The following is a 13,819-nucleotide window of genomic DNA, read 5'->3' on the forward strand; positions in this document are numbered from 1 at the left end:
AGAATTCAAGTTGTTTTCCCAATGCATAAAGCATACTACTCACATCCATTACTTTCATCAAACACTCAAACTTAAGAAGTTTGAAAGATTCTCTAAAATGTTTTGTTCAACGAGCCTTGTCTCTGTTGGACATCTTCTAGAAATCAGCAATAGAAACACACAAGATGGCAGGTTCTTTTGATCTGATACCACTTTAAGATCCCACACTAATTTTTACCAAATATTTTTACCTTTTTTCTTGAGCTCAATTAATAGACATTATGTCAAACAGTTTACATGCAATCCATGTAAGGTATTAACTGAGACGTTTTAATGATTTGCTGATAGATGTTGCTTCACAATGCTATTGAATATGATTCAAAAACTTGCATTGATCAAAGTATAAAGGCAATTAGCTCATTTCTGGCCCGGAATACCTATTAAATCTTATACATTAATTTGTTTTATAAATAGATTTTATAGAGCCAAATATGCTAACCTAAGTCAACAAGAGATATGAGTTGTGTTGGGCTGGAAATAGTGTCCAAACTGTTACAAGACCTCTTCACTGAACAAAAACTGTAGCATGAATTTCTTGCACTGTATATGCCTCATGTCCACACTAAAATCACACAGCAGATCACCCGACTTGTTAGTCTATTGTTCCAGCTTCACGTCCCTTCCTAGCAGCTTCAAATCGCACCTTAAGCTAAATGAGGGCGATCGGCAACACTTTTATTGACCTTACAACTGTTTATGCACCCAAGGGCCTGCAAATGGTGAAATCATCCTATTTCTACCTTCCTAGAGACTCCTGGTCATCATATATTGGAAAGCCTAAATGAGGTAATTGCAACACCTTGAAATGGAAGGAAAACCTTAACCCAGTAGTCCAAAATCTCCAACACCACAACAGCAACTAGAGCCCAACAAATAGAAACTCAACTTAACATCTAAACTCATCAAGATTTCAGCACCCAAAAAGAAATCTTACTTGCAGCAATATTGACTAGAAAGTCACATCCAGAAGCAAGGCAAATCATCCACAACCTACTAAAAACTCACACCAATCTCATTCATGTTTGGCAACTATAAACAATCCCATCATCACTCTTAATAGCAGCTATAAAATGTTACCCAACAATCAAATGAAAATTGGTGGTAATCACCCTCCAATAACCAGAGAACCCACGCCTCAGAACTCCATGTTATTGCCCAACTCTTATTTCCAACACCTTGTCTTCAAAGTCGCACCAGCAATATGTACTCAAAAAACCCAATAAAATCTATCTTTTATTCCAAAACCAAACTTTGAGAACTTAGGCGACTAGAAAGAAATAGATTGTTCACAATAAAAACTTCACACACCAAACCAATCATACCAGCTCAATCGCCCAACAACCACAAACACTATTTCCCATACAAAAATCACATTCATTGTGGCATCTAGATCTGATGTTAACCAGCAATAACAAATCATCCAACAAGAATGCTATCTGAACTTCAAAAATAACATCCAAATATTTACCTAATAATCTCCTGTGAATACTCTGAAAATTTTCTTGTTTGCAAGACTTTGCCAAATTGCCAATCCAATCTTCAATCAAACCTACAGAACTCCTTTAAGCACAACCTGTAACTCTAAATGAGCCACACCGCATCAACCAGGGAGGATCTTTCACCACCGTGATTAATCTTCCTATGAGGCTTTCCATCCTCAAGAATACTGAAATGAACCAAGTTCAATTCCACAGAACCACAACGCTTTCATTATAGAAAATCAAATGCTCTATATAATTCCCATGAACTCACAAAACCTCCTTGAATAATTTTTCCCACCAAATTTTCTAAAAGACATTTTAAAATTCACTTTGAATTAAAATGCTCTTTTTTTTCTCCAAAAAACCCTATTTATGAAATAATAATAATATTTGATGTGCATGGTCCCCTTAATATGCATCCATGATTTAAAACTTTAAATTCTCTTTCCAACAAGCTATTACACTTAGGTGCTATCTTGGTGAAATAATTAAATTAAAGCCAATAATACACCCGATTTGCGAAAACTGTCAAAAAACATCAAATTTGAAATCTGACCATACTGCAATGATACCGATGATGAATAAAGAAACTCAGGGCCGACCGGGTGACTTACAATAAATAGAAACTCTCTCCAAGAATCTGAAAGGACACACCATAAGTCAAATTCACTTCAAAAAGTGTCATAGGATTCCTCAAAACCAACTGAGCTCACTGCCAATATTAGACATCCCCTCTGACAAGGCTGGTGCACATCAAGAAATCCAAAGCTAACTACTATGTGAGAGAGACCAAAAATGGGGACATTACAATTAATTTCGGCATCATCCAGCATATACCAACCAGCCAACACCATCAACTAAAGTTGCGAACCCTCAACCACAAATCCTCCTAAACCATAATCACATCACTAAGGACCTGTAGAGCCAAGGACTGCATACAATGAAAGGAAGATCCAGCTCATAACCATTGCACTACCAGATTTGCTGTGCAGGTCTGAAATCAGTGAGTTAATTATCTGTTGTGTGTGATTTCTAAACAAACAGTTCAAGACTCATCCATGTTCCCCTGCACTGATGTGTATTTTTTAAATTTTGAGCATCAAACTCTGCTAATTCATTGTAAGCAGATTTTTTTGAGCAGTTGATCCATCAATATAAATCTGAGATTTAATTCTATTTCCTTAATTACTGTAAATGAGTACTGTGGTTGTTAGATTTCATTGTTTTAGTGTTTGTAATCAGCAAGCAAGACACAGTGGTAAATACAATCTTAAGGAGAAGGATACCACAACAAATCACTTAGAACACCTTTGACTAAACTAACTGTAATAGTTTCAGCTAAGTGAAATCTATCATTGATGACCATGTTTTATTTGACATCAATATATTGAGTGTCCTAATAATTTATAACTCCTTTGCCTATGTTATACTCTAACTACTTGTCTTTCTACAACTCTGTTTAACTGACTTCCTTATAAAATGAGACTTCAAAAGTGTCAATTACAAGCCTACACAATATAATCTTCGTAAGAGCTACTTAGTGAATAAGTTGGCTGAGGGGTCATTTGTACTTTCACTTTATACTTATAGCATCTTCTAATGTTCAAATTTCTTCAGTGCTCTATTTATTATCATATTCTAGAGGACCTTTTATCTTAGGGAATGTCTGCCCTAACTTTGTTAACTTAAGCTCTTAAACAATACATCAAATTTTGATGATTCTTTTTGGTTATTTTGTATATTATTTAAAAGCTTAGGGTAAGGTCCCAGGGGGGCTTGGGGATCTATTTTCATGAAGCAGGAGGTTCCATGAATCAATAAACTTATGCTATAGGATTATTTAGAATCTTTTCTTGAAAAATAGCACCCCCTAATTTTTAGAACTGCATATTTCAAGGGGTGCAATTGGGATGGGACTAGAAAATGGCCCACCAACTTGAGATTTTTTTCTGCCACTTATCACTTAGTTAATATTTTAGATTCCCGCCAAAAAAGAAAGAATGAAAATAGTTTTTTTATTAATTTTTTATTTGCAGCATTCTTCATAAGATCACCAGCTTCCCTAAATTTCAGAGCTTAAACTTTTAAGTTGAACTGCACTACTAAATCATGAGACCTTACCCTTAAAGCTATTGTTTCAACTTCCAAATAATTATGACAAACAGGGAAGAATATACATGTGAAATGTGAAATGGCATTAACCTATTTTTTTATTATTCATGAAAATTAAGTAATTTTGTACCTCCCTCTGCTATTGCCCATCCCGCTTCCTCTCTATGCTTTTATTGCTAGATTGTGTAGTTTTGACCTTCCTTTTCATGAATTCTCGATTTCTTAAAACTTGCTAGATTGTGTAGTTTTGACCTTCCTTTTCAAGTTTTCTTTACATTGTTTTGCATTTTATTTTACTTTATTTTGTATGCTTTTACAAATGAAAACTAAAACTAAAACCTCCAAACTCGCATATATTAGAGAAACCACACAATAAAATCAATATTTTATTACATGTGATGTAAACAAGGCAGAATGGAAGAAAACCTAGTTCTGGCAGGTCAAGGTCTCAATGCAGTAGGGCCTCAAATGTTAGATTTGCACTCTAGTTTGTTTTGGGGACTGTTGGCCAATTCTGAGACCCATTGGTCAATCAGAGGCAGAATTAGGGTTTCCTATTTTCTAGGAGGATGTTTTGGCATTTTTCGCGACTTGCATGTTGGAGTTTTACAGTTTTGATTATGGATTCCTTCTGGGTTTTCAAAAAGCTTCGCAATGATGGTACATGCGTAGCAATCAATGGACTTTGGTAAACTTACTATTTTTAGTAAGTGGGGGCAAGGACAGTTCATTTTTCTGGGTTTTCAGAGAGCTTCGTGATGGTGTGACATGCAAATGAATCTGAAGACTTTTCCGAACTTACTAGTTTTAGTAAGTACTATTTTTAGCAAGGTTTCAGCAGGTCTGTTCAGATGGCTCTTTTCGGCAGGTCAGTTTGAGCAGTTGGAAAAATATTTTATAAGTGAATTATTAATAAGGTAAGATGGACACCTTAGGAAGAAAAAGTTAATTTTATGAAATAATTCACTTATTTACTCTTTGGACACCATAATGCACTTTATTGATATTTTTTTATAAAGTATCATTTTCAAGACATAAGGTGGGCGTGCATTTTGGAGATATTTCATTTAAAGATTATAACCTTTAAAGTGTCCAAGCAATACTTGATTTTGGCGTCCCTTTGGAGGAATATATGATTTAAAATAAAGGCAAATATTATATTGCTTTGGGCGTCCAAGTTGGCATTTGACTTCATTTCATTTCATGTCAATTTGGAGGGAGTTGAATTTGAATTTGAATTTGAATTTGGAGCTTCAAAGACTATAAATAAGAGTGTTGGGCTCTTGTTTTTGGTATCTATTGCTTATCATAATGAAGTGTTGTCGAAATCATTCCAGACTCTTGCTTCGAGGAATGCATACCTCCTAGCCTCCTTCAGTTTCGTGCTTGAAAGATAGCCCCTAGTTGAATGTTGTGACTGTTTCTCATTCAGAGGAGCAGATTGAGCTCAATGAAGATGAAGTTATTTGATGCTTTTTGATTTGGGAGTGTTGTCTTCAAATTCTGGAATTTGCTGTGTATGGTGCTGAAAGTGAAATTCATTCATAAGTCGTTAAGAGTTCAGTTGTCGTTTCTAAGTATTCGTCCTATGTTTTCCTCATGGCTAGGCGATTCATTTTGCTATGTTTCGTGAATTTTGGAGCTGATTTTGAATTTCTAGACAAAATCGCCCTATCTCCCAGGTCGTACTATGTTGGAGGTTGCCTTGGAAAGCGTGCATTGATGTTTTGAGCCAATTTGCAACGGGTTGTTGGTCTTGTCTTGGACATCTCCTCTCCAGGGACCATTTGCATTTGATTTCAAGTCATTTGGAGCTGCATGGAGAAAGTTATGAGCATTTCGATGACTTCTATTCTTGTTGGTTTGTTATTTCAGTTTGTTGTTCTTCATATTAGACTTGAGTTATCTACTTTTGTGGCTTCTTTTCATATGTTGGATAGTTTATATTTGTTAGAGGATCAATTCCTAATTTTCTATTGTAATCTGCAAGTTAATGCTCTCATTGTAACGCTGAAATCAATAGTACTAATCAGCCTTGTTTAATTGCATTTTACATTTTGTATTCCCACTGAAAAATGTGGAAGAGGATGGTCTAGCCGCTATTTGTTTCTCTCAGTTGGTTTCATAGGCCTCCCGCTGAATAAGTGGTTGAGTGATCGTACTTTCAGAATTGTAAAACCTGTCCTCCCGCTGAAAAGTGGTAGAGTGATTTTTACATTAAGTTGTTCTTGCCTGCTGGACAAGCGGAAGGGGCTGGCTTGCCACCCAGCATTGTCTCTCAGTTTGTTTGGAGCTAACGATCCCCTATTCACCGTATGCTCTCACCTCCCCACATTGGGTTCTTGGTGATCAAAAAGTGGAAGGGTTACTCTTCAGCAGTATTGTATTTCTCTTCCTAAACTTAACAGGTGCTTTGTTGTGTTTAAAAATCTGAAAAAATGTAAGGGGGTCATTTCATTTCAACACAAAAAGATCACATATATCAAATGCAAACATATTTCCAAAACTTTTGAAAATGATGGAATGCATAGCAAACAGAAAAATGGCAAGTGAACCTCATTTATAGTTGAAAGATCTGTTTAATTTTTTGAGTCAAGAGGGTTTAGCAAGACATTGGGGCTCTTTGTTAACAAGATCTCCTCGGGCAAATACACTTAATCAAGTAAACACAAAGGAAAAACTGATTTTCATGAATGCAAAGCAATACAAAGGGATTTTAAGGCACAGGCAGACCCGAAAAACTGAGGCAAACTCAAAAGAAACAATTTGCTATGATTTTACCAAAGATAAATAACAGTAATGCAAAGATATCTAATAATATATTTCAAAAAGGGGAACAAATTGACCAAGCTGAGTATAAAGGTAAAGGAAAGCTAATAGGTGACATAGAAAAGCTTGAGTCAAGTATGGACAAGATGGAAGGGATTGTGGGCAAAATAGAAGAGCTCATAACAAACAAGAAGGTCACCGAAAAAGTGTTTCAAGAACTCTATAGTCTTACATCCACACCACTTTTATGGTCATCAGAGTTGTATGTAGAAGAGCTCATAAGATTGAAAAGCTCTAGAAACAAAGGGAATGTATGAAGACAGCGGGATAAATATAGTTATGGAAACCAACTACAAGTTGGAAAAGGAAAATAAGATATTGCAAGAACAAATTTTAAACTTGCAAATTAATATGGAGAGGGGACAACAAGAATTGGTCACTCTAAAACAAGAGTTAGATCAATTAAAACAAATGAAAACAAGCGAACAATGGAGGAAGGAGAAAGCTCAATGCAAGAAAAGGTGATCCAATCAACATTAGCAAACATGGAGTTAAAAGAGAATCAGTTAAGAGAACGAATAGAAGAGGCCAAGTCATGGTCACAAGCGGTAAATGGATCATCAAGTGAGCAAAAAGGAATCATTGAAAAACAAGTCAAAAAACAACTAAGGGAAGAAAAAGACAAACAAAAGCAAGGTTACAAACATTATAATTAAAGGTCTGAGGAACTTCAGTTAGTAGGAGAGAACCGAAATCCTAGCAAGGGACTTTTTTAAAGACAAGTTGAAGTGGACAAGGCATATCCAACAAGCAAACGGGATTGGAAAGAAGACAAATGGAGGTAGAGATAGGCACGTAAGAGTCACATTGATAAATTCAGAGGATAAGAACATGATTCTAAAAAATAGAGGGTTACTTAGAGGTACACACATTTACCTAGATGAAGCTTTGACCTTCAATCAACAAGAAGAACAAAGGAAAGAATGGGAAGAAGTGAAAATTACAAGAAATGAGGGAAAGAAGGCATGGTTGAAGAATGGGAAAGCCCAAATCAATGATTGTTTTTCAAACAAGAAATAGGGAATAGGGGCCCCCTAGGAATACTTACATATCATAAGTTGCAATTGTAGGGGATATCCTTGGAGAAGAGGACCTAGATTGGGGCCCATAGCAAAAGGATATTATCATTCTTACAGAAACGCACAAACACGATGGATGCAAAGTCCCAGATTTTGAAGGATACAAGAAGTCTCAATTTGGAACAAAAGGAGTGAAACGAGCAAAGATCATGTGGGTATCAAAGTGCTAATAGATGAGAAGTGGCAGGGAATTGTAAAAGTTGAAAAAGAAGACACAAATAAACAATACATATGGCTACAAATAACAGGGAATGGGTTAACTTTCAGATTGGCTGCTTGCTACTTTGCACCAAAAAATTCAAAGTTCTATAAGAAGAGAAATTTAGACAATGAAAACCCCTATGCCTCACTTAAAAAAGATATATCTATTTTTAGCACACTTGGAGACATAGTGTTAATAGGAGACCTTAATGCAAGGACATCTAATAATCAATCCCTTCGATTGAGTGGGAAGAAAGAGGGGAAAACAATCCATTATGGTTGGAGGAAGGTGGAGGTCAATTTTGGGAAAGAACTTTGCAGAATGAGAATGGCAATGTGACTCAATACGAGGCAGAATTACTTGGCCTTTGTAGTTTGATTAGCATAGTCATTTGCAATGGCATGAGATTGGCCAAGGTCAAGTGATATTACATGTAATACTTATAATGGATAAAGTGTGGTGGACTATGTGATTTGTTCGCAGAGTTTTATTTCTAGATTGCTGGAGTTTGATATTGGGGACTGTCCTATTGAGTTGAAATCAGACCACTCACCTCTTATTGTTAAGCTAGGCATTTCTCCAAGCAGTCAACACAATGAACCGGGTCAATGCATGAAAAAAAAGATCCTTCCCAAGGGCAAAATCCTCATAAATCAAGAGAATAAAGAAATCTTAAGTGTTGAACTTAAGCAACATTTCCATATCTAAAAAATAACAAAGAGGATAAATCAACCTATAAGGAGGGTGCCCAAATTGATATCAGTTTGTTGATCCCATTAATACACAAGGCTTTAAATACATGCAAAATTTCTCACCCCAAGATGGGGGTTGCAAACACTTTTCCAGCTAACCCATGGTATGATGAAGAATGTAAGGAAGCCAAAAGATCATTAAAAGAGAGAGGAATAGACAAAGAATACAAAAAAAAATATACAATCTAAAAAAAATATGTTATTGAAAGAAGGATGGAACTAATCTCTCTTGGAAAGCTTAATCCCAAAGGTTTTTGGAAGGAACTGTAGCAAAATAAAAAAAGATTGAAAACAGCATTACAGATGTCCAATGGTTGGATTATGCTAGGTTCCTTTATGAGCGGATTCATGACAAAGACTACCCACTTGTTGTTAACACATCAATGGAATTTCTCACTATTGATGACATTAAACGTGGGATAAAGGATTTAACAAGTGGTAAAGCGCAAGACATAGATGGGTTACAAGCTGAATTTTTAAAATGGGGGATCAAGACTCTTGCTCCTCACATAAAGAAAATTTTCAATAGTGTCAATCAGAAATGTTTTCGGATGGAGTTGACAACTAGTGTGGTCATCCCTCTCTTTAAAAATGGTGATATCAATAATCCATCTAACTACCGCATGATGATGGTCAATCCCCTATTTGGAAAGCTCTTTGGGAGGATGGTAGAACAAAGGATCAGCAACTGGGCAGAAAAGGAGGGTAAAAGAGAAAAAGGGCAAGTAGGTTCTAGGTCAAGACACTCTACCATTGATCATTGCATCACCCTTAGACACTTGATAGAGAAAATTTGGAACACTCAAGGTGAGGAAGCTTATTGTTGTTTTGTGGACTTTAAGAAAGATTTTGATATGGTACCTAGAGACAAACTATGGTACGGGATGAAAGAACTTGTCATCCCAAATGTGTATAGAGCTGCAGTGCATAGATTAAATGAGAAGGTTAGAACTAAAATCAGAACAAGTGAAGCTATGTCAAAATATTTTGGTAGCGACATTGGAGTTAAGCAAGGCTGCCCTCTATCTCTAATGCTTTTTGGTTTGTACATTGATAAGTTGGAAGCATGGTTGAGCAAGACAAATGGGGATGGTGTTCAGTTGGCAGGTTATGTGGCGAAACTACTTCTATATGCTGATAATCTTATCCTAATTTCTAAAACAGCTCATGGGTTAAGAGAACATTTGAAAGCCTTAGAACACTTTTGTCAGGAGGTTGGGATGAAAGTGAACATCACCAAGACCAAAATCATGATTTTCTCATTAAAAAAGAAAAACAAGCAAGTAACCTTTCTATTTGAAGGCAGTCCGCTGGAAATTGTGAAAGAATACAAGTATCTTGAGATTGACTTCCACTATAATCTCAGCTAGGAGTAGAACAAAAAGGATACAGGGAGGGTGGAAAGCCTTATACTTACTTCAAAATAGGTGCAGAAAAGCTAAACTTTGGGATTTGAAAACCAGAAAAACCCTTTTCGGTTTACTAGTCACGTCAGTGGTCCTTTATGGTTGCGAAGTGTGGGGAAGCAATATGTCAAACTGTCATTGGAGACAACTAGAAAGAATTCGAAAACATCTAATAACAAGCAATCTCAAAGTTAAAACCACAGTCCCGTATGACATTTTGTTAGTTGAGGCAGGCACTTTTCCATTAGAGGTGTCAATGCTAACACGATTGATATGTTATTTAAAGAAGATTGAAATATGGATAATCATGGCTGGCCTAAAATGGTGGTGAAGGAAACACTAGATCAAAGGAAGAAAACCTGGATGAAGTAGAACAACAACTGGATGAACAAGTGGGGCATAAATTTGCATGAGTGTCCTAACACCAATGGTGAAATAAAAAGTTATGTGATTGAAAAATTTCAAATTGCCATGTTGACAAAGCCAATTGGACGGAAAAAAGCTTACTACATCAAAGAGTTTAACCCAACTAAGGACCACGGTTAAAAAACACATTTAGGGGCAGCTATCAAAGGGAAAGCAAAGCTGCTAGTTGCTCGATTGAGAACGGGATCGCATCATCTTAGGTGTGAGACCGGTAGGTGGAAGATACCCAAGGAAACTTGGGAAGAAAAAGCTTGCATATTCTACAATAAGGGGGTGGTGGAAACAGAATGGCACTTCATCATGGAGTGCACTGCTTATAAGGATATTTGTACCCAATACGAAGATGGTTTGAAGGTCGACAACATGCATCAGTTATTTGAAGAAGATAGAATTAACCAAACGGCCAGCCTCATAGGCAAAATTAGCAGCAGAAGATCCGACATCGAAAAGAATCTGAAGATAAACTATTGATGAAGATCTCGGTCCCATAGACTGTTTAGTCTCGTGGATGTCATTAAAATCTTTCAAACATTCATAAGGAAATCGAATGCGTACCTGGGCCTATCCCGAGGTGCCATCAGATAGATTCGTAATTCAATTTGATTGCTGGTCTACACTAAAGGGAACTTTTTGTTCAGTCGATATGGGCCCTGAAGAATTCAAGAAGTTCTATAGTGCATGTCCACATCATTGCATTATGTAAACCCAACCGATTGATTCATAAACCAACTACAATCCATGTTCATCGGATTCGATGAAGCCCAAAGTATCGTGGAACTCAGAGAGAAACAAAGTGCCACTTTGAACTCATAAATGCACTCTTCACTCATCACTGATAGAGAAAGACAGTGGCGAAACCAGGATACCCTCCAGATAAGCCTTGCTCAGCGAGCCAGCACCGATTACTTGGTTGCCAGGGTTCCGCAGCTCTGCCTCCACCCCTTATGCTTACTACATCACAATCAACAGGCTCCGGTATTGGAAGTGCTCATGCTTACATCGATGTGGGTTCTTGAAACGGGATGGATGCTTACTCTCATGGACGTATTAATCATTCAAAATATCATTTTTATTGGATGTGGTTAGTTCGAGTTCACCAGTTCCCATAGCACCATAATTTCTTGACTTTTCTTTTAGTGTGCTCCCTGAAGTAACCAGAATCTGTACTTTGCAATTTAATTCACCACAGTCAAATGACTGCAAGTGCAAACTCTTTTTCGCTTGAATATAACTCTGCCAAGCAACCCCAACTTTCATGCAGCAGTTAAGTTATTTCATTTCAGCGGTATTTTCCCCAAATCATAGAATGCTTTACCCATATATTCAAGCTCACATTGATATGATATTAAAATAAAAGCCCTCTGACATTTTCCCAGGTTGGCGAACAGTAATTTTCTGTGGGTTGTACTATAATATAATGTGGGTGTGATATGTAGATGTTTTCTCAAATTTTACACTAGTTTCTCAATTTTTAAACGGATACGAAAACTTTAGCCCTTTTCATACTTGCCAATTTAAATTTTCAAAGCAAATATAGCTACTAAGATTAAGGTTTTCATAACAGTATGCATTGCTAGACAATGCTTGGACAGAAAAATATTTTATCTACGTGTCACTTCAGAATAATATGCTCCTTGGAGTAATAAAAGTCTAAAAGAACGGGGTTTCTATAATATGACCTTTTCAAGTCTTCTATATGATTAAAGGTTGAATGTTAGAATGAAGAAGAAAAAAAAATATTTTAACATCTACTAGGCTAACAGAATATTTTAAAAAATTCAAACTATAAATGTTGAATGGGTCAACTGTGGTATGGCACACCACAAACAAGATGAGATGTAAATCATACATAAATTTGAAAGAAGAGATGCTTTTTAGTCATGACATTTTGTACGAAAAATTTACAAAACAAAAACAAATAATTGTAAATAATAATGGAACATCAATTTGTAAAATTGATTGGATTACCCATTTCTATTATGCTAAATTGTTCGATTGATATTGAATATGAATGTAGATAAGATAGGTCAATACAGTAAAACATCACATTGAATACATTTGTCAAACTCAAATATCATATTTCATTGTTGAATACTAAAACAATGCAATCACTGATCAGGATCATATCTAATGCACTCCATATTGACAGCTAATAATGCTGGAAAATGTACAAACCCAAATCACGAACTGTAGCTCGAACAACATAACCTCTATTGAGGAGAAGCTTAACGATCCACGAGGCAACGAAGCCTGATGCCCCTGTCACACAAACAAGCTTCCCTGTCATTCTTATTCTGCCTCAATTCTTATGACTTATTTCCGGTAGTTTGCAGAGTGGTTGAAATGGGGTACTTCAGTGAGTATTTATACAGACAAATTCGGAGAATTTTTTAAGAATTTTGAAGTGGTGGTTGATGAAAAAATAAGTGGGTGCTTTAGTGGGTATCGATACAGCCGAATTGGAAATTTTTTTTAAGGATTTTAAATGATAGTTAATGAAATAATGACGTTTTATGTTTTAAATATATCTTCAAAGCGTAAGCATGTACGTGAGCAAATGGCGTAAGCGTTGATAATTCAGTCGTTAAAGGTGGCTACGTAGCAGAGACTCCAATTTATTTTATTTTATTCATCTCCAAAACGAAATGAACGATGTTACAGAATAATGTTACAATGTTTGTCATGTTTTCTTTCAAAATCCTGGTCCCTTTGACTGTCTGGTCCAACGTCATTAAAAGAATTATTTCATTTCATTTTTCTGGTTTGTGGTTAATTATGTTATTTTGTCACAAGTTTATGTTAGCATTAGTTTGATACTAGACACTTGGCTTCAAATTATCTACGATCCAAGTATAAGGCTATAAAGGTAACTTCTTGATCATGACATATTTTCCCTCAACTTTTTATTATTGTTGATCTCTCAATGATCATGTATTCCTTTTGGAGCATCATCTCACCCTTTGAAATTGAATGTATCTATTATTTGAGTTACAAAGTAGTATGCCTTCATAGACATCTGGACACTAATTTGCAAGCTTCACAGGGCTCTTTGTTAGATATTTGAAACAAATGAATAAACAAGATTCTTTTATGAGAGAGACGCTATAAAATTGTAAATGAAATAACATAATTACAAGCCCTTAATTTCAAGAGAGGTGCAAATGTCAAGATGACAATATTACATTTGAAGCTCAAAGAGAAACTACAAAAGATAAATGCATGCATCAATGTGTATGTGTGACAAAGTATGCAAAGGAATCTCAATGTGTATACGTGCTTTAAAATACAAACTAGATAGTGAGTTTATATATAACTAGGGAGAGGATGGAGGTGGCAAATCCAACCAATAGGAAGTGATCACCAAGTGATCTAAAAATAGTAAATGCTACTCCATTTTAGGATGGTGAGACCTCAACATCTTATCTACTAGTTCTTAATTAATTAAACACTTTATTAAGCTATAAAAACTTAATAAAGTGTAGTAAAAACTAGT

General features: G+C 35.9%; 1 protein-coding gene across 2 annotated transcripts in view; it reads right to left on the reverse strand.

Annotated features, from left to right (window-relative positions):
* The window catches only part of LOC131060727 (phenylacetaldehyde reductase), a 207,445-nt gene extending 194,652 nt beyond the window's left edge, over nucleotides 1–12,793 (reverse strand). Inside the window, exon 1 of one of the 2 annotated variants that reach the window (XM_057994077.2) lies at nucleotides 12,502–12,793. In XM_057994077.2, coding sequence (XP_057850060.1) covers nucleotides 12,502–12,613 — 112 coding nt within the window. In that variant the 5' untranslated portion in view covers nucleotides 12,614–12,793. The remainder of the gene's footprint in view (nucleotides 1–12,501) is intronic. The other variant, XM_057994076.2, reaches the window with a different exon arrangement.
* Between the last annotated feature and the right edge of the window lie 1,026 nt (nucleotides 12,794–13,819).

This window comes from Cryptomeria japonica, chromosome 10 (assembly GCF_030272615.1).
Source record: "Cryptomeria japonica chromosome 10, Sugi_1.0, whole genome shotgun sequence".
Taxonomy (NCBI): Eukaryota; Viridiplantae; Streptophyta; class Pinopsida; order Cupressales; family Cupressaceae; genus Cryptomeria; species Cryptomeria japonica.